The sequence below is a fragment of the Mycotypha africana genome, assembly GCF_025528875.1.
Source record: "Mycotypha africana strain NRRL 2978 chromosome Unknown BDF20scaffold_3, whole genome shotgun sequence".
Classification (NCBI taxonomy): Eukaryota; Fungi; Mucoromycota; class Mucoromycetes; order Mucorales; family Mycotyphaceae; genus Mycotypha; species Mycotypha africana.
Genome location: NW_026515727.1, coordinates 488,775 through 508,425, shown reverse-complemented (window position 1 = coordinate 508,425; position 19,651 = coordinate 488,775). Strand labels below are relative to the sequence as shown.

Sequence of the window (19,651 nt, the reverse complement as noted above, 5' to 3'; positions counted from 1 at the left end):
TTTTCAATTACACTATCGTCGAATTCTTGTGCATCCAAGGCGAGACCAGTATCTTCATTAATCAGATGGCCATCTTGATAGTACCAAAGCTGCGTTTTGTAAGAACTGAAATTTAAAGTACGGATTACCACCCTGTACTTGGTAAAAGCTTTCATCCGTTCAACAGTTAGCACCAGATGAGCATTTCCCTCGTTACAACGGATGAAGAACTTTCCCTCGGGATAAACGCCCCAACGACGAATAATGATGCGCTTCTTTACATGTACATAGTGGTCACCCGTGGAAACACCAATAGAACAAGTACTACCAATCTTCTCAAATATAAGCTTTTCTTTGTGAGCCAGTTGGGCTTCGCAAGTCAAATATGTGCATTTCTTGAATATAGGGACAGCGAAAGTCCATTGTTGATAGTCCAAAATAATAGCTCCGCGTTTAGCAAGCTTCAGTTCTGCTCCTTCTTTGAGAACAATACTATCATCTATACTAAGTACTAGACTTGAGCAAGATTGAGGGTGTATGTGGCCGTCGACGGAAAGGCCCCACATTTGGTTTTTGCGACTGGAACGTAACACTTTAGCATGCCATTGAATAATACTGGCACTGGGAAAGAGTTTGCCACCTGCTACATCGATAACATATTCAGTCTCAAAGTTAACCAAGCAACCATCATTACGATAATTCCATAATTGACGTCTGAAGAGTTTATGATCGAGCTTGGTGAGAATAAGTTTAGCGCCCTTTTTTGTGTCAGAAACAGTTATGAAAAGATTTTCATCGCATTTAGAACGAATGAAGATCCAGCCTTTGGGGAAGACGCCATAAGAGTAACTAACTAAATTGCGCTCGTTATTATCATCTACAGAGAAAAGAAAAATTGTTAGCTATATCTAATTACAACAGTTCAAACAAAAAAAAGGGAAAAAACTTACAACTGTGTTTAGTATTTATCAACATAGTCAAAACAATGCGATGAAAGCTGATTAAGTAGGACACTTCCCTTTTTTCCTTTTGCGAATAGCAGTTTTCATACTTTCCATAAAGTAATTGCCAAGAATAATAGTCGAGCATAGAAATTTGAACAGACCAGTTACCCTCCACTTGAACCAAAGTAAGACCGTATTTATCATCTTTTTGAGAGATAATAGAGCCGTCTGTACGCAATGTCCATAATTGGCAAGTATTGAAATACACTGTTTTAACAGCCAAATGAAGTGAAGCACTTTCATTGAAACTCTCTGCGGTATGAAGATAAAATAACGGTGTTACAGAAAATCTTTTCATGCTTCACGAAATAATCTTTTTTCTTTTTCTTTTTGGGTTACCATTTATAACACTCATTACCAGACTAGTGGCACAATGTATAAGGTAACCATCTTTAAAGGACCATTTAAAGAGCTCATGATTGTTCATATCCAATTTTTTCATCATCAGCACAGAGCCTGCTTCAAGAGTTTTAGGGGAAAGTGCATATCCGTCAGTTCCTGAAATGTAAAATTCGACCTGGGGTACTTCAGCTATAGGCGATTGAGAGGCTAACGGCTTGGTACTTTCTGTTTTCATTACTCTCTGCCATTCCTTTAAGTGAATAATTGACCAGTATGATAAAACTTGAACACCAAAAGAATAGCGGAAAACTGGATTTAGCAAACCCCATCGCAGACTGTCTTGATCAAAACTATGCTTTGCAAGTTTGATAGAGTGGGGTTGATTATCTTTATTAGCAACAGCGGAAATGACGAGGTCGGAATCGGCATCACCATAAAAGAAATATCCATCCGTGGTTAAACGCCATTTTTGAGTCGAACTAATGTTCTGCACCAATTGAGCATCTATAGTGGGAGCTACGAAATGATATAGGAAAAGATGAACGAATCCTGAACAAAAAAGCATGTCAGCGATAGAGTTAACTAACAGCAGACTTACAAGTTACATCAATTTGGAGATCAGTGGCATAGTTTGTAAGTTTTCCTGAGTAGTAAGTCCAAAGTTGAGTTTGCCAATTTTGTCGATCCAACAAACGTAACACAACTGTAGAGCACCTTTCGTGTTGAGAAGCTGTCAAAACTAAGGGTAATTCGCTTGTTGAACCTGGAATGAAAGATCTAATAAAAAACCATCCATCGGGATAGGTGGCATAACGGAACTTAGACTTTTGAGTAATTGTTGAAGCTATGTAACCCGAAAAAAAAATAATTAAATAAAGATTATTATCGCACAAAAAAAAAACAAAACTTTACTTTGCTGCTTTTTATATACAGGCAATATGAAACTCCAATGTTGTCCCTTGTTCCCAGGCTGTCTAGCTGCAAGGTGAAGTTTTGAACGCAGGGCCACTTTTTCATTGACAGACAATACAAGGTCTTTATTAGCTCTGATGAAAATCACACCGTCGATACTGAGGGCCCATTGCTGGTTGGCATTATTATGCCTCTTTTTTGTATATTGGCAAATGCTTGCGCCACATTTAAGTGTTCCTGTAAATGATTGTTATAAGTTAGATTGAAGTGTGTTGAAGACTTTGAAAAAGTATTCAACAGATGATCACCTCCACGAACGTCAAGCACCAATTCTGAAGATTTGTTGATAAGGTAACCCTCTTCATATTTCCAAAGCTGACCTGAGTAATTGCTAGTATCAAGCTGTGTCACAACTACTTCAGCAGCAAGTAGACCTGTTTCCAAGACGGTAAGCACAAGACCATGTGCTTGACTTTTAACAAAGAAATAACCATCAGGAAATCTTCCATAGTCTTCAGCCTGCGCAGCAGTGGTTTCACTTGTAGCAACAGTACTTTCACTTTTCTTAAATACAGGCAAGACAACGGTAAATTTCTGATTTTCATGACCCTTATTTCTCTTTTGAAGCTGAAGACGAGCACCTTCTCTGCTGCTATTAAACCAACTCTCTTTAAAACCAAGAACGTATTCCTGATCATCCTTCAAAGCAACTTCTCCGTTGTGCGTCAATGTCCATGACTGAGTCCCATTATCTGCATCATACGTTGCTTGAACAATATCTGCTCCGTCTTTCACAGTATTGCATTCAGAGCTAAGCACCAATCCTGATAACTTGTTCGTAATTCGGTAAGTATTCGGATCATAATTCCATAATTGGCTATCGTAGTCCTTGTTACGGAGCGAAGCAGTAGTTAATTTATTTCTGGGTGCCTTTGAACCAGTATCTTCTAAACTGACAAATAGCCCACATGCATCTGATTTCAAAAGAAAATCTGTTTCAGGAAATGCGCTTGATGGCTCCTCATCATTTGTATGGTTGATATGGCAACTGGAATCCGAATGAACTGAACAGTTATCTATAAAGCAATCAACTGTACTTATTGATTAATAAACAATGTTTGCCCAGTAAGAGCTGACTTCAATACAAATACCTTCTTCTTTAATTTGAGCTACCATGGACGTTTTACTGCTAACACTTGTAGACGGTACGCTTTGTATAGTGCTTACACTAAGGCTCTTTTTCGCTTCTTGAGAGGCTTCCTTAACGATTGGAATCACAAAGTCCCAACGTTGTTCTTTACGGTCCAAGTTGCGCTTATCGGCTGATTGAAGATGTACATGTAATCCTTCGCGGCGGGAGAAGAATGTTTCCTTTACGCCGAGTACAAGTGAAGGCTTGTTTACTAAATAAATGTGACCATAAGGCGACAATCCAAACTTTTGGAAATTACTCTCCTCTCTGATTATATTTGTTGATTTAATTTGTTGAACAATATCAACGCCAGCCTTTGCTATTCCTATTATTGTTATGTGGCCATAATAAATGAAAAAAAATAAAAAGTAGAATAAAGGTACACCAATCAGAACGATCATTATGCTTATACGGACGGATCCCGCTCTCTTAAGACGGCAACTCCTTTATTCTTTTTTTCTAATTTTTTTTTTGCCATCTTGCTTATGCTCTTTTCATACCTTTGGTCACGTCCATAACTTGTCCTGACTTTTTATTAACGAGAAAACCTTCGGAGTCGTAACGCCAGAGCTGGGAAGCGTAGTTTTTTGTACGTAAACTTGATAGAACGATAGGAATGCCTGTTTCTTGGGATTCGTTTTCTACCATCAGGACGTAGCCATTATTGTGATTTTTGATGTAGAACCATCCCTCAGGAAATTGTTCACTTTTATCGAACATTCAGTTGATACTTGTAATTGAGTTACTGTTTGCTTTTCCGCTATTCAGATTATGCAAAGAGACGTTAATGAAACTATAACGAGGGAAGAAAAAAAGAGATAAAACTGAAGAAAAAGGAAAGAAAAGAGTATAGAGTTTGGAAGGGAAAAAAGAGCAACTAAGTTTGCTCCAAAGCTTACACAACGTAGCACACGGTAGTCGACGTTGTAATCGTGCAATGTCCGTGATATTTGTCCTTTTTCCTCTTGTATGCCGAACTTCACAGTCATAAGTATCCAGCGTTCTTGTTGGTTCAACTACTACCCGTAAATTGTCTTTCCTAGTTAAACAATTTATATAGTACCTCGCAATGATGCTTTCGCCTCAAAATTCTTGTTCTTCGAAGATACTTCTGGATCGTCCTTATGTTCAACAACAACCGTTCATCGTCAACTGTTTTTAATCGGGGAAAACAAAGAAAAAAACTATGTTGAGAAGACGTTGTTTTTTATATCGAAGATTAGCTATAGGAATCCCATGACTGTCCATGAGTTTCTATAATTGTCAATATCATCAGGAAGGTGTAGCAGAGACACAGAAAAGCGGTTTACTGAGGATATATGAGTCTTACAATAAAGTGCTAATAAATGTTACCGCACCTGTTCGGATTTATGAATTGAAAGCGTTATCAAGTCCAAAAGACATATAAACAGATTAGTAACAACTTTCCTCTACCTTAATGGAAGAATCTGTAAGGCGCTTTTTTTAAAGCTTCCGTTTTCCTTATTGCGTCAATTTTGAAACCGAGAGTTTTCGAATGAACACAATACTTACCATGAAGATAGTTCATAAGACATGTAATGGAAGAGAAAATTGGCCCGTTGAAATTGAGGTCAATTATAATCAAACGCCTTCGAGTCTTTATTCTAAAATGTACAAGGATCCAGGTCCTTCGAAAGAAATAGAAGCAATGACAGCCGAGACTGTTATGTGCAACGGCTTCAATAAAGGGAGCTTTACAGGACGTGACTATTGACGAAGGATGATCCCTCAAAAAAATTGAACGTTTCTAAGTGCATTGCTTATGCCTTGTATAAGACGGACCAAATTGGTCATTGAAGGGTTTAGTAATTGGAAGAACGTTGATCAAGGAAAACAAAAAAAAAAGAATGCTGGCTTTGGCCTAGTGATTTCTAGACTCGAATGTACCAACTGATGACCTTACGGCTACAGTATGTGAAGTAGTAAAAAGCCTAACCACACAGCTCATGGGTTTAAAGATTTTTACAACAGCAGTGCTTCAACGGTGAAGAAAGCACACTTCAACTCTCAAAATGAACCTCAACCAACACCCATCAACGAGCGATTCAAGTGGCAACTAGCTTTGTGCAAACAGACATGAACTCCCAGCAAATGTGTTTTTATCAATGAATCTGTTTTTATATTAGTTTGAGTCGCGCATTGGTCAGGCCACGTGAACCAAGGCTTTCATTGTCAGACCTTTGAAACAAGAGTTGAAAAAAAATACCACCAAGAATATTTGTTATTATGAAGATCAGAGTGATAGAAGCTTTATTACTCAAAATATTTCTAAGAAAATGTAATCAACTAGGCAGAGAATGCAGTAGGCAGGATGTGATGGATCGTTATGAATACTTTAAAGGGTGTACTACTGTTATGAACAACGCCCCTATACCCGCATGAGATCAAATTGAAAGGCAAGTTGTATCATCCTCGAAATTTAACTTCAATTGAAAAGTAAAAGACATAAAATTCTAGAACAAATCAAGTATCATATATCCACTATGTATTCTTAGCGTACTTTTGGAAAGCATAAAGCCAAAGAGCAAGTATAGGATTTAGATTATGATATGCTTTGGAAAATTCAAATAGATTATATAGATGTATATGTATATATTTTTTGTAGATTTTTTATTGAAGATAAATTAGTCATACACCGTAGTAGGGTAAGACATGGAAAGTACAAAGATAATTTCTGTTATTGCTAATTAATTGAAAGCAGCGAAGAAGACAGGCTTAAGGAAATTACATTGTGGGCTTTACAATGTAGGAATGTGGGGGAGGAACGGAATAGCATGAAATATCATTCTTATTGAAGTAGACGGTGAAAAATCGAGATTGTTCAGACGAAAGCAGTGATGATTGCAGGTATAGTCAAATATTAGCGGAAATACTTTGAGAATCAAAGCAGTGTGACAGGAAATACACCGCTAGGCCTTCTTGTCATATTTGCCGCACATTTGGCATTGATTTTTTTTTTTTTTTTTTTTGTAGATTATTTTATAAATTAGTCACACATCGCTGAGGGGTGGGACATGGAGAGAAAAAGAAGATTTCTATAACAAGTAAATTAGTTGAAAGCAGCCGCTTCCCGCAAGAGTTGCGAGGAAGACAGGCTCAAAGAAATTATGTTATGTGCTTTACTAGAGACGGATGGGGGTTGAAAAGGAATATCATGGAATATCATTCGAAAGAATGACGTTCAGATAGCCCAATGGATACTGAAGCAGACGGTGAAAAATCGAGATTGCTCGGACGAAGGTAATGATGGTGGCGGGTGTAATCTTAGGGTGGCAGAGATGCTTTGAGGATCAAAGCCGAAGGATGGGAAATATACCGTGAGGCCTTCTTGCCATATCTGCCAGCGTGGAAGGCAACTGGTTGTGAAATGTTCGAACGTATCAATATCATCATTACAAAGTCTGCAGGTAGCAGATGAAACTACCCCTGCGGCTTGTAAGACTGATAAGCATGGTGATTTTTTCAAATGGTGCGATAGCCTAGGCCACGAACCGGAAGAAACAAAGGAAGGGACCAGAACAGGGTAAATATCCGTTTGAGGATCACCCCTATATCTGATGTTTGGTGTATTTGGATGTGATGATGAAGTCTAAACGTTGAAGCCGAATAATGACGCCAAAGGTTACTGTTGGTCAATCGTCATACTAGTGTAATTTCCAATGCCTTATCTGGGTCGTCGGTAGCGACAGAAGAGCCTGCCCGCAATCTATTGACGTAGGCTTGAAGTTGCACTGCAGAATCTATGAGTACTTGGCCCAAAGATATGAGTGCAAACGCGGTTTCACATTATATTCTCCTGGTCGTTTCATTATGAGGCGGTTAGTGGACTGGTCGCAGAAAAAAAAGGCGTTGGCAAGCATCTTGGGATGGCGTTCTAGCCAGTGCGACTCTGGTAAGCGTGTAAACAAAGAATGTAATGGGAAGAGTAACAAGCTCTTGAGAGGAATATCCTCCAATGGGAGGGTAACATTCAAATGATCAAACGCTGTGAACATAATCGGTAACCGAGGTTGGGTGACAAAGATGAGGAGTTCGATGAATAGCGCAAAAGAAACGAAGTATGGGACTAGTAAATGTGATGCCCATCACCGGAATTGATGGCGAAGGAGTACTTGAACTACGGAAGGCTGTGGTGAGAATAACATTATTAACCATTTCATTTGCAGGTTTAAATGTTGCATCGCAACATTTAACAAACCAACTCCTCCTAAGTGTCTGGGCATAAGAAGTCGAGCATAGGAAACTAATGGGAATTTTTTCCGCCATACAAACTGATAGCTAAGTTTCTGTAAGGCTTTGATAAAGGTTACACATTTGGCATTGAGCATTTTGACAGAAAAGATAGGATCCCAAAAACTAAGCTTGTCATCCAAAACATTTTTAAATATGTCTATAATAAAACTGTAAAATGTCTCAATTTATTAACCATTTTGTGGTAAGCGAAACAAAGAAGCAGTAATTGTAGAGGAATCTGTAAACAGTTAAAATCTCCTTTTTCGTCAGTATCTTTCTTTGTACGTTCTGTGAGAGGTTCAAATCACCAATTCGAATATACAAATTGAGAGTTGAGAAGCTTTCACTAAAGTTTATAATATTTTTCCTCCTCTATCGCTTTATCTCTTTTTCATCTTCATCTCTTACATTTTATTCTAACGCTTATTATCTATATACAATGATTAATACCGCTATTTGCAAAATATGCTTTGTACTCTTCACATTGTTCACTGTAGCATTATGCATAGCAAAGTCTGAAGCAGAGATTGAGCAGCCTAAAACATTACGTGGAGGTAAAACGATGAGAGCAGCAATAGATATGATGAAATTTTGTATACCTTCCCAATACGTTACTGTTTATTAAAATGTCGAGCAATCTCTATTTTTTTAATATTTTTTTCCATTCAGGCATATTAAGGAAATCTGAAAACTGTAAGCATAAAGTGTCAGGCAATTCGAAAGTTAAACTACACTATCGTGCTCGCGTCTGGGGATCAGATGAATTCTATGATAATACATATCTTGCAAACGAGCCTCTTCAATTCAAACTAGGTGAGATACTGGTTTACTAAATTGATAATGAACCTTCTTATCAGAGTTTATTTATAAATTACAACGAATACACTTAGGACGTGATAAGATGATGAAAGGTATAACATTCAAAGGAACAATTCGAAGCCTACATAGTTGTATCTGCTATGTAAATTTACATTTATGTCAAATTAGGGTTGAAGCAAGGAATTCAAGGCATGTGTGAGGGCGAAATCCGTAGACTATTGATTCCTGCGGATCTAGGTAAATTCATTTTAAGGATGTCGCTGATTTCTAACTTTTGGTCTAAATTGCATTGTTTCACCTTATCAAAATGCGCAGCGTATGGGCAATTAGGTCTTCCAAACTCAGTTCCAGGTACAAAGCACACAAACAAACACACACACAAGGGGGGGGAGTCTTCTTTAATGAGAATAATTGAAATACACTAGAAACCATAAAAGAAGGAAAGCGATGGACTACAGAACTCTGTGAATCAATGCACTAACACCATCCATGTTTAACAAACAATAGGAAATACTGCTGTTGTTTATGAAGTTGAAATGCTTTATGTCAATTCACCTTTCAGGTATTGCAGTAAGCGCTCATATGTTCCCATCAATATAGAAGGCGTCTAATTTTTGATTTTGACATATTTCAATAGCAACCCTTGGTTCTGGACTGGTTTATCACTGTTAGTTTTAGCTTTCATCTTTTCCAGCAAATTTAACAGAATGGGCGATGCATTCAAGTCCGCCAAGTTTCTGGAATCAAAAGAAGCCGCCATTACTAATCGTGGAAGTAGCAAGATAACAAAAACTGACTGATGATCCTACTCCAGTTCTATTATATATAGCATTAAAAGACTATGAAATGGCAATATTTGATCTCAAGGCACTTGCAAGAAGAATAAAATGATATACCTACGTGAATCTAAACAATTCTGATTCTTAGCTCTGCACGCTTTTCACCTTTTCCATCTTTCCTCCATATGATATATACCTAGATCATTCGCTTTATCATCTTAATCGTCATTCACGTGTTATACATTTTTCTCGATGCATATTGCTTTTCTGTCACATTATTGATGTCGGTAGTATTAGGTTGAACTGAGGATTACCTTTCGAGATTGTTTAAAGTCTTATGTTGTTTTATTGTAAGTAGTCTCCAGTTGATTGTCCTCTCTGTACAAATGTAAATGCTTTCTTTTGAAATCCTCTAACAGAATTGAAAGGCTTTGATCTGCGCTAACGTAAAAGTAGATCAGTCTGAAGTAGAAAAACAATAAATTAAGAAATTTATTAAGATAAAGTATTGAAAAAGAATGTTCAAAATGCACGTTGCCTTTTTCTTTTCTTTTTGCTCCTTTACCATCAACCAATGGACGGACTGTTGAGTTCGCTTCATTCTGATATAAACGCGTCATTAAACCTTCAACTTGTACTTCAGATGAAACCATTCCAACATTTTGCACTTCAGTTTTATTGAAAAGTGTAAAGAAGGCATAAATAAAAGAAGGTCCGCTGCAAACCGCGGGTCTTATCCATTTTGATATATAAGCAAGCCAACTTCAATAATCTTTCTTATCTTTTACATCTCGTTACTAACATTTACTTAAATAAAGACTCTTCCACCTCTGTTCTTATATAAGTACAATTTTATATCAACATGGCTACCGCAACTCTACCCAGCGCTGGTTTTGAAACCAATTCTCTTGGATGTAATAGTAATATCAACAACCTTCCCGGCACTCCTGTGATTGGTGATGAAGACTTAATCAGTCAAAAAGAATCGAATAAGAAGGAGAAGAAAGAGAAAAAGGAGAAAAAGGAGAAGAAAGAGAAGAAAGAAAAGGAAGCCACTAAGGATAGCAAGAAGGATAAGAAGGGAAAAAAGGAGAAAAAGGAAAAGAAAGACAAGAAGGCTGCTACTAGTGAAGTATCTGTTGATGTTGCTGACAAAAAAGCCACTACTGAAGAGCTATTGAAGCAAGAAGTCCAAGTTAAGGTAGAAGAACAAGTCGTTCCTGAGCAAGCCCCTGCTGTTGCTTCTGAAGAAAATACGCAACATCTTACTTCTAAAGCTGATGCTGTTTCTGAAGAGGTACTTGAAAAAAAGAAGGCCAAGAAGGAGGCCAAGCAAGTCAAGGACCCTAAAGGATCCAAGGTGCCCAAGCCTATTCGTCAAGTCGTCGGTGTGATTGTCGTTGACCCTGCTACTGAAAATGTCTTAATGTTAGCTAGCCGTAAGAATGAAGGTTCTTATGTTCTCCCTCGCGATGATTGTCAAGCTGACGAACATCCTGAAAAAGCTGCTATCCGTCTTTTATTTGAGAAGGCTGGTGTCTCTACTTCTTTCTTATCGAGCCGTATCGGCTCTTACTCTGAGTCCAATAAGAAGGGAAGAGTTATTGCTCACCATTGGATGTACGAAGTCCACGCTCCAACTTTGCTTGAATCATGGCCTAGTAAAGATCGCCAACGTGTCTGGATCCCCTATGCTGAAGCTTTGAAGGCTACCGAGAATAAGCGTATGTCCCATCTCGCTCTTCAAAAGTGTTCACTGGTAAAGAGATCTTCTGCTTAGTTTATCTCAATTTGACCCTCGTTTCAGTCCAACATTCTCTTCTTATATCTTGTTTTTGCTTTCACGTTTCTTTTTATTGTATTTTTTTTTTATTATTGTATTCCCATTTAGATTTTCAGATATCTCGCTTATCCATTCTATTTTAAATCAAATAACCAGTAAAATTGAGTCACAATTAACAAAACCTTGTTTTAGTATGAATTGAGCCTTGATGAATGAGGTGTAAATATCACTAACGAAACTCTACACTGAGAAATATTCTCTTTATCATAAAATACATGGGTATAAGTATAGCACTATCAATATTAGTGGGTGAAGTGTCTTAAATGTAGATCTATAATACTCGTAAGTCTACCCAATAGCATGTTTATTCTTTGCCAAACCCAGGAAGTGTAACTACTGTGGGCTGTTGTTGATATTCAGTATGCCGTTTCAGTCCTAAACTAACCGATAGAATCTGTTATAAGAAAGCATTAATATCGGAACACATGTGTAAAATTTTGTCAACGAGCAGCAAAAACTCCAACTTCATGAATACCTCATCTAATAGATTCCTTAGCTGCAGGTTATCTTCTTCTATCTGTTTTAATCGTGCCTCAATGGTCTGATTCATGTGCTGAGTTTCCTCTAACTGTTCCGTTAGTGATTTATTTTGACCTTCCAAGTTTTCCAACGCATCATCCACATAATTTCGACGATTTTTTGCAGTAGCTCTAGATCTAATTTTTTTGAAGGAGAAAATTGAGTTAACATTACAAGCGTCTGATACCATCGCTCTTGTGCATCTCTCCTTGATTACCTCCAACTTTCAGCCAGGATGACAGATGCTGCCACCGTGAACACAAACGCTTCGCTGAGAAAATTGGCCCCACTTTCAATAGCTCTAAAATATTAGAGGAATACTTAAGGCTGTAAGCAGCTGCAACTGAGAGACCTCATGAAATGATTGAACGAGAAATATAGTTTACTTTGCATCATTCAATGGTCGTATCTTCTCCTTTTTATATCCCAGAAATTTCATTTTCAGTGTCATTTCTAATGTATGTGAGCCCTGTAAAAGGAACCAATGTAACATAACTATTATGAATATCCATTGACACCTCATGACTTTCATTTCGAATAGAAATCCTGCACACTTCCTATACCTGCGCAACATTTATACAGAAAGCCCTGAATTTTGGATGTGCCTTTGCTTGTGTTTTGATAGAGTTTGCAACAGGTTTTGCTAATGTTCTGGTCAAGACAGAAAGTAGAAAAGAGGAATTGAAAAAAGACCAAAGGGTGTAAATCATCACTGTTATGATATACAATCGCCAATTTTCCGTTAAAAAATCATACACTGTTTGTTCTTTACTTTATCAATAAAGATCCGATTTTGATGGTACTCATGTCAACGATCTGTAAAAAGTGCTGGGAAAGAGAAAGGGGGATAGCACGAACATTGAATTTGAGTCAATTGGGTTTACCCCATGTTTTTATAGTTCAGTTCATTCCGCATTTGGCTTACTTTCGGAATTAAATGTGGCGGGATCTACAATTCTTAGTGACCTTCTCTTTCTACTTTTTGACCATAACAAACCCCTTCAAACTTTCATTATCATAATTTTGATGTAACCTTGCTAAGCAAAAGCTTTTATAGTGCTGTAGATATTCAAATTAATAAGTACTGCTTTACTGGCAAAACGTTGCTTTCTTTTTAAATGAGACGAAACTTGTCTTTAAATCATTTCGCTTTAATCGTTGCGTAAATGTACTGTTTCCTTGAGCTTGACGAGAATTCTGTCAAATTTGACAAAGCTTATTACACAGATTTTCCGTAACAAAGCAACACAATTAGTCATATAAGTTTTGTAAGAAGTGCATCGTTCCTCTAATAGACAGCAGGGAAAGAGAAACCCAAAACTAATGATGATAGCCATGCTACAGAGTGACATTACCCCTCGGTTAGTTTAAGCATATATGAGTTTACTGTAAAGTGTAAAGGGCTCTGTATTATTCCAAGTATAATACATTGTAATTGATAAAACAAAAAAGGAATAAGCATCTTTTCCCGAAGCGTACATTTATGCAGGATATAGAGTGTTGATTACTGATGATAACAAATGGTGGTGTACTATTTTCGTACAGTATAAGAGCTACAATAGATCATTTATCACGGTAACAAACTCTTATTGGAGTGCACAAGGCAATCCAATTATTTATTTCAGTATTTATTATTGTTTTCTAAGTGGGTATAACCGCTACTGCTAGTTCATATTCGTAGCTAAATACGTTTCTCCTTCTGTTCTCTTTTCTGCTTTCTCAGCTTCCTTTTTCCAGTTTGCAACCAGAACAACTAATACCGTCACAGCAGCTGCAACAAACATTGAACCTGCCAAGGCTGTCCATAAGCCAGACAACCACCAACCACACTTAAAGCATAGATATAATCCGATAGGCAAGGCTGATAAATAATAAGAAGCCAGATTGCACCAAGCACCGACATGCTGTCGTCCCATACCATTCAGAACGCCATCCGCCACACCGGCCATGTTATCGGCAACTACAAACAATGCCACTAAGGGTAACATTTGTGTGACTATTTGTACAACCTCTTCATCGCTTGTAAACAGATAAGCCCAGACATGACGGAAGAGTAACAGAACCAGGCTGTTACTAGTACCAATAAGAGTGCCTACGATTAGAGCAGCACGAGCAGCTGTACGAGCTTGATTTGACCTTTGAGCACCTAATAAGTTGCCAACGCGGTTCGCTGCCGCAATACCAACACCAAAAGCGAGTGTATAAAGAGCTGTGATGGAGGTAAGGATAATGCTTTGAGCACTTAAATTAGGAGTGTCAATCCAACTAGCCCCGAGCGCAATAATTTCGTAAGCCCAGGTTTCGGTGCAGATCAGTAAGATACCAGGAACAGCAAGTTTTATCATGGGACCCCAATATCGAACTTGGTAAACAAAAGACGTGGACCAGTTAGGCCAAGCTTGATGACCATCGATGCGATAAATATAGAGTGATAATAATACAACAATGAGCCAATACGATATACAACTGGCGATGGGTGCACCATGAAAACCAAATGAAAATCGAGGTATCCAAACCAAGGCATAATTGAGAAGTAAGTTGATAGGAGAGGAGAAGATGAGGATGTAAGTGGGTGGACTAAAAATACCTTGCGCTTGCAACATTTTTTTGAGGGCTTCAAAAATAGCAAAAGCGGGTATAGCAAGGATCATCCAGCGAACGTAGATGCTTGATAAGTGCGCAACAACAGGATCCTGACGGAGAAATATAAACACCTTTTCAGAATTCCACCAAAGAAAAATGATAGGGATATATAAGTAAGACATGAAAGCTAAGCAACGCTGTACGTGTAGGCCGACTAATTTTTTATCTTTGGAACTGGTGAAGCACTGTGAACAAAGTGTGTCGAGGGATAGGGTAGCACCTGTAGCTACAGATAAGCCAGTAATAGTAACAAACATGCTGCCTAACGTTGCCGAAGCTAATTCGTTTGCACCCTGAAATGAAAGTTGGCCGTTAGCACTTGTGTCGTATCTGTTTGCTCAATGTATATTATCTCTAAACCTACCAAATGTCCAGCAGACACAATGCTGAAACTCTGTAAGGTGTTCTGCAGAAGGTAGCTGACAACTAATGGCATTGCATTTTTCAATAACCATTTAAATTCGTGGAGGTAGCCTTTTTGTCGCTCCTGTGATGGCTTCAAAAAATCATTGTCACCGATATATTTTGCTGGTAATAGCGGTGAAGTCTCATTTAAGGCGGATGGCATAATATCTATTTATGAGCTGTATAGGATATTACGTGATAAATTCATGTAAATAGTATAGTACTAATAATGTGATGCGTTGAATTGGCAGAAACTTGAATGTATACGAAGGACTTCAAAAAGTGTAAGAACAGTATAACAAAAAATAAAAAGGCAGGGTCATGGCTAACTTAAATACCATAGTCATGTAAGAGTTCAGGGCATCTCCAAATCCGTACACAACCTACACTTACTTCTTTTAGCAATATTTCTTACATGGTTGAGTTTAAGCTACTGTATTATCCCTTTTTTCAATTTACAAAATATCTTCTTGATTAAAGAATATGGTGCTTCTGTATCACCTTCAATACTTAGAAAGTGAATACTCGTCAACTCTATGATTAATCAAGTAGTTCTTCAAATGGGCTTGTGCACTCGTTTAGGAAATGGATTTACGATTCAATAAGGTTAAGAAATAAGATTATGGTCCAGATTATCTAGGAGATACAGCAATTAAACTGATTATTGATGCCATATTTGGTGTACGAAACGTATGGCTGTTACTCACTGGCTCACCCAGTTACTTTTCCGCAAAAATCCTGTTTGTGTCTCCTCTCAATTATTGGTTGAAATGAGCTAACTACGATGATCACACAACTTCACTTGCGAGCAGCTGGTCCACTTATGGCGTTCGATGACATTGCTAACAGATTAAGTTTTCAGCGTATCGGCGCTCTGCAGTATCCTGACAAAGTAAGTCGGTGAGCCTGAGCATTACTGGCATAACAATTGTTAATCACTACAATTATAAATATTAAGAGCATTTACGCATTTCTACCACGTTATTGTTCTCATTCTCTCATTCTACAATAGACAACAGTACATCAAATATGCTCTCTATAATTCGCTTTGTCTCAAACTTTGGGGGAGTTTCCAATTACACAGCGAAAGGATCATTAAATCGTCAATTCCTTTAGCTTTTTCATTCTAACCTACAATTCGGAATTAATTATTTGTTTTAACTTGCATCACTGTGATTACATGATACTAACTGTTAATGAAGTTGAGTTTTTTGAATCACGACAGGGTTTCATGAGCATATAATTCCATCTCTATTTATGTTGTTGGTTTTCTTGTAAAAAGGTCTTCCATTCAGGCTCATTCAAATAAAGACATGACAGAGAGAAATATTAGTCGTTTGTCTTGGATCCTTATTTTGGTGTGGGGATCGCTTATACGTACCTTTTTCTTCCATTCAAAGCCCCAGCTGCACATGACAAGCACTCAAGAACGCGATTTAACAATAGTTCAGGGTACATCATCTTAACAATTTGATTGAGGAATATCAAAACAACAGACAGGGTTTCAGGTATTCTGCAAAGATTCCTTGACAACGAAATACATTGTCTATCAGGACTGTAAGGTGGTTAGCTCGTTCTATTGAAGAGGATAGTACGCTTAGATGTGAGTTCTGTTCATAAGTTTAAGATAATGATATAACTTATCGGTTGCATTCACTTCTTCAAACTGAAGAGGTTTATCGGCAATTTGCAATCATTGTACCTGATCTACTATCATTAGCAAGAAAGAAGGTAGCGGACTCATATTCGTATGTTGAGTTCAGAAACTATTACGATGTAAAGGAATCGCTGTAAAGTGGAAAAAATGCTGCAGATGGAATAAACTAAGAGGTTTTCATTTGAAAGGATCAAACAAAACAAAAAAAAAAGATACATGTAATGTTGTTTAGGTGAATAATTACATATATTTGGCCTAGGTAATTATAGAGGACATCACAGTCGCTACTTATACTTTTTGTCAACTCATCTATAAGCACTGATCTTTAAATTAAATATAGGTTATAGTGTATATGGGGATACTAACATAATGGGGTGTGACATAGAAACATAGACAGATCAAATACGTTGATCGAGTATAAACTTTACAAATTTGCAGAAAAAAAAAAAGGAATGGAAATTTTAAGAGGGGTAATCTCCGACGAGGAAAGAGAGCTATTCGCTGACGTAACATGAGAGCGACCAAATCACTCATATACCAAAAATGGAAATAGTCAAACTCCAATTAGTTGAACCAATTTTATATAAATGCCACACCTCAAAATATAGGTGCCTAGCTAGCTCAATCGGTAGAGCGTGAGACTCTTAATCTCAAGGTTGGGGGTTCGAGCCCCCCGTTGGGCTTTTTTTTCATTCTATGATTATTTTGTGGTACGTTTCTATTTTTCTTCATAGTTGCGAATTGGGTGTTTCCCAGCTTGTATTCTTCTCCTCCAAGTAAAGCTTTCAACAAATACTTACACTGAGAATTACGCCTTAGAATTAGTAGGTAACATTTTGGAGACCCTACGGCAATATCATTGGTATGTAGTCATCAACAATGAAGCCCGGTCCTTAGCGAATGCATTACAGAGACTCCAATCCTCTGTAACTTTTAAGTATCACGTTACAAAATGTCGAAAAAGTGCCCCCACCAGACATAACTTAAACACTCTAATGAGGACTGTTCATAATGCGCCGCCCATGTGCCTCTTCTAGCCCTCACCCCCCACCCCTTTTTTTTTCTCCTCTTATACCACTTGTCTTCATCTCTAATTTTCATCTTCTGTCTTTCTGTTGAGATTAATCACACATGTATTTACACAAAATAAAAAAAAAAAAAAAAACCTGTATTCTTCGTTAATTGCAGTTGGTAGATACGGGTAGAATTCTTATAAATTTAAAGAAGATGTTGACATAGTAAGTAACTTACTAAAGTGTCCGAGAGTCTCTAGTGAGCACTATGACTTTGAAGTAACGAACATAAGATAATAAAGTTAAGATATTGAAAAGAAATAGACGTAATCAAATAGAACAGAATAAGGTAGATGGAAATGTCTGAGAAGAAATCTAAGTTCCATTGTATTCAAAAATAAATATTACAACTAATTATTAATAGTATATAAGATAAATCAATTATAATAGACTCTTCAATAGTTGAAAAAAACCAGTAAGTAGTAAGTTGATAAGAAGGATGATTTTTAATGGGTATTCGTAGGTGTTCTATATTTTATAAGTCAATATTCAGTGGCCTATATAGTTTAACATAAGCTGGTATTTATTATAGACAGGAAGCTAATATCGAGGATGAGGATTGAGAATACTTAATATCGCTGGAAGTAGGATTTTATGTATGTATCAAATAATGACTATATAAAAAGAAATGCCTCCCAAGGTAGGAATAGAGAAGAGATTGGAGGTATAGGTAGGAACAGCACCATCTATAATATGAGGTACGAGGAGCAATTATTTGATTTGTGAGTGAAAGCTAGGGGGAGTGTAATAGAAGCTAAACAATTTGATGATATGCGTAGGTGAAGAACTTTGGCTAAAAGCAATCCTTCGTATTTTCGTGAATCAACTATCAATACTGTACTGGGCTTGCAAGCATCCAGCTTGTACTAATACATTGTTGTTCCGAGCTAAAGTCTTCATTGAGATGTCTTAGGATTAGAATAAGAGTGCTTCTCTGAGAGAGTCTGGAAGTAGCTTGCTTTAAACGGTAATGAGCATCCCGTCATAAGGTATCGAATCGTGTAAAGTGGATTATAATCGGATAGAAGAGAGATAAAAAGAGAGATGAGAATAATATCAGAGGATAAATGTATAGTCTTGTTAATTAAAGCATAAATATTAAAGTAATATCAACCAGTTAAGTTTAGGTAGAGAAAGACAGTTGATTATGGCCAAATAAACAGTAAAAACAAATAATAATAATAATGATAATGATAAATTGTAAAGGACACTCCTTATGGTTCCTTTTTGTTTCTTGCTTGAAATGATATAACTTTCTATTTATTTATTTCTTATAATAATCTGGCTAATTGGCAAATAAATAAAGCTGAGATATTCTATAAGAAACCTTCATAACGCATTATATCCAATTGGGAAATGATAGCGTGAAACAACAGTTTTGTAATGTAAATCTATGTTGAAGTAATTTTTATGAAATGGTCTTTCAGCGAACAGAGATTGTCTTAAGATAACTAAAATTTTGTAAAAACGAGGAGAAACTATAAAAATTTGCCATCAATTATCAAGGCTCTATTCATTTAGATATAAAATTCTTGTAACATGCTTGAAATAGTCATGTCCTTAAGTCTACTTGAAGCTGCAAGGTATTATTAGATCTTGCCCAAGGGTTATTCTAGACACCGATAGCATATTTTGTCCCGGCACCTAGAAGAATTATAAGCATCGTACCTATTTCGTATATATAGTGTTTACTGGTGTTGATGTGCGTTAGAACACAAGTTCAAGGTTTGTATATTCAGAATTAAAGAGTGAGAGTAATAACTCGTAAAAGAAATTACCATGATCTGAGTTATTAACTTTTATTTATGTCTTAGTATTTAACAGTTCCATACATTAATATTTTATAAGAAATCTAACAGTAAACTGAGATATATCTGGTTAGTTAAGGTATCAGAAGCTAAGGCATTGATTTATATGAACATTTTAATTCAGAAGTAAAGCAAAGGATACATTAGTGAACGCAATTTTTGTTCAAGGTGGTTATCAAAGAAAGAGAGGTTTGATCTATTTATTTATTTGGAATTACTGGAGATTTATGTACTGTTCGGTGAGAGTTAATTATATTCTAATAAAATCTTGTATTCTAAGGATAAATACGAACTTGACTCTGATATCAAGATAGCAATTCTATATTTATTTTTCTGTATCGAAACCTCATTCTCCTTTTCTCAGAAATTCTTATATCTCCATTATAGTTCCTGTTAGCTTTCTCACACTTGATATTGACTTA

At 36.9% G+C, this 19,651-nt stretch overlaps 7 protein-coding genes and 1 non-coding gene across 8 annotated transcripts; 4 read left to right on the top strand and 4 right to left on the bottom strand.

Annotated features, from left to right (window-relative positions):
* Window positions 1–398: 398 nt before the first annotated feature.
* On the bottom strand, window positions 399–2,738 carry BDF20DRAFT_801095 (uncharacterized protein; the record flags this gene model as incomplete). Its single annotated transcript, XM_053076386.1, has 2 exons — window positions 399–622; window positions 2,552–2,738. Coding segments are annotated over 2 exons (411 nt in total), but the record flags the coding sequence as incomplete, so codon positions are not given.
* A 439-nt stretch (window positions 2,739–3,177) lies between these two features.
* BDF20DRAFT_857953 (uncharacterized protein) lies at window positions 3,178–3,951 on the bottom strand. The gene is made up of 3 exons (XM_053080385.1): window positions 3,930–3,951; window positions 3,465–3,754; window positions 3,178–3,313 (listed from the first exon to the last, which is right to left on the bottom strand). The coding sequence occupies exons 1-3, from the start codon at window positions 3,943–3,945 to the stop codon at window positions 3,218–3,220; spliced, it is 402 nt and encodes a 133-aa protein (XP_052937903.1). The 5' UTR covers window positions 3,946–3,951; the 3' UTR covers window positions 3,178–3,217.
* A 4,171-nt stretch (window positions 3,952–8,122) lies between these two features.
* BDF20DRAFT_816623 (uncharacterized protein) lies at window positions 8,123–8,516 on the top strand (the record flags this gene model as incomplete). The annotated part of the gene is made up of 2 exons (XM_053077170.1): window positions 8,123–8,237; window positions 8,353–8,516. 2 exons carry the CDS (start codon window positions 8,123–8,125, stop codon window positions 8,514–8,516), a joined length of 279 nt encoding a protein of 92 aa, XP_052937902.1.
* An 89-nt stretch (window positions 8,517–8,605) lies between these two features.
* Window positions 8,606–9,459, top strand: BDF20DRAFT_365575 (uncharacterized protein). Its single transcript, XM_053075286.1, has 4 exons — window positions 8,606–8,739; window positions 8,818–8,853; window positions 9,010–9,064; window positions 9,140–9,459. The coding sequence occupies exons 1-4, from the start codon at window positions 8,694–8,696 to the stop codon at window positions 9,300–9,302; spliced, it is 300 nt and encodes a 99-aa protein (XP_052937901.1). The 5' UTR covers window positions 8,606–8,693; the 3' UTR covers window positions 9,303–9,459.
* A 1,194-nt stretch (window positions 9,460–10,653) lies between these two features.
* On the top strand, window positions 10,654–11,061 carry BDF20DRAFT_816830 (uncharacterized protein; the record flags this gene model as incomplete). Its single annotated transcript, XM_053077197.1, has 1 exon — window positions 10,654–11,061. A coding segment is annotated over one exon (408 nt), but the record flags the coding sequence as incomplete, so codon positions are not given.
* Window positions 11,062–11,428: 367 nt separating this feature from the next.
* On the bottom strand, window positions 11,429–12,094 carry BDF20DRAFT_815746 (optic atrophy 3 protein-domain-containing protein; the record flags this gene model as incomplete). The annotated part of the gene is made up of 4 exons (XM_053077112.1): window positions 11,429–11,504; window positions 11,694–11,780; window positions 11,861–11,944; window positions 12,030–12,094. The coding sequence occupies 4 exons, from the start codon at window positions 12,092–12,094 to the stop codon at window positions 11,429–11,431; spliced, it is 312 nt and encodes a 103-aa protein (XP_052937899.1).
* A 1,213-nt stretch (window positions 12,095–13,307) lies between these two features.
* Window positions 13,308–14,854, bottom strand: BDF20DRAFT_816976 (mate-domain-containing protein; the record flags this gene model as incomplete). Its single annotated transcript, XM_053077211.1, has 2 exons — window positions 13,308–14,579; window positions 14,651–14,854. The coding sequence occupies 2 exons, from the start codon at window positions 14,852–14,854 to the stop codon at window positions 13,308–13,310; spliced, it is 1,476 nt and encodes a 491-aa protein (XP_052937898.1).
* Window positions 14,855–16,958: 2,104 nt separating this feature from the next.
* On the top strand, window positions 16,959–17,031 carry BDF20DRAFT_t58. The gene has a single exon. It is a non-coding gene; the product is annotated as a tRNA-Lys (tRNA).
* The last annotated feature ends 2,620 nt before the right edge of the window (window positions 17,032–19,651 follow it).

Excerpts from the sequence above, each read along its gene's own strand:
- BDF20DRAFT_365575 (XM_053075286.1), top strand. The coding sequence starts at position 8,694 with ATGTGTGAGGGCGAAATCCGTAGACTATTGATTCCTGCGGATCTAG. Across the intron at positions 8,740-8,817 it reads ATTGATTCCTGCGGATCTAG|CGTATGGGCAATTAGGTCTT; the intron begins GTAAATTCATTT and ends CAAAATGCGCAG. Across the intron at positions 8,854-9,009 it reads TCTTCCAAACTCAGTTCCAG|GAAATACTGCTGTTGTTTAT; the intron begins GTACAAAGCACA and ends AACAAACAATAG.
- BDF20DRAFT_857953 (XM_053080385.1), bottom strand. Across the intron at positions 3,314-3,464 it reads AAGCGAAAAAGAGCCTTAGT|ATAACTGTTCAGTTCATTCG; the intron begins GTAAGCACTATA and ends ATTGCTTTATAG.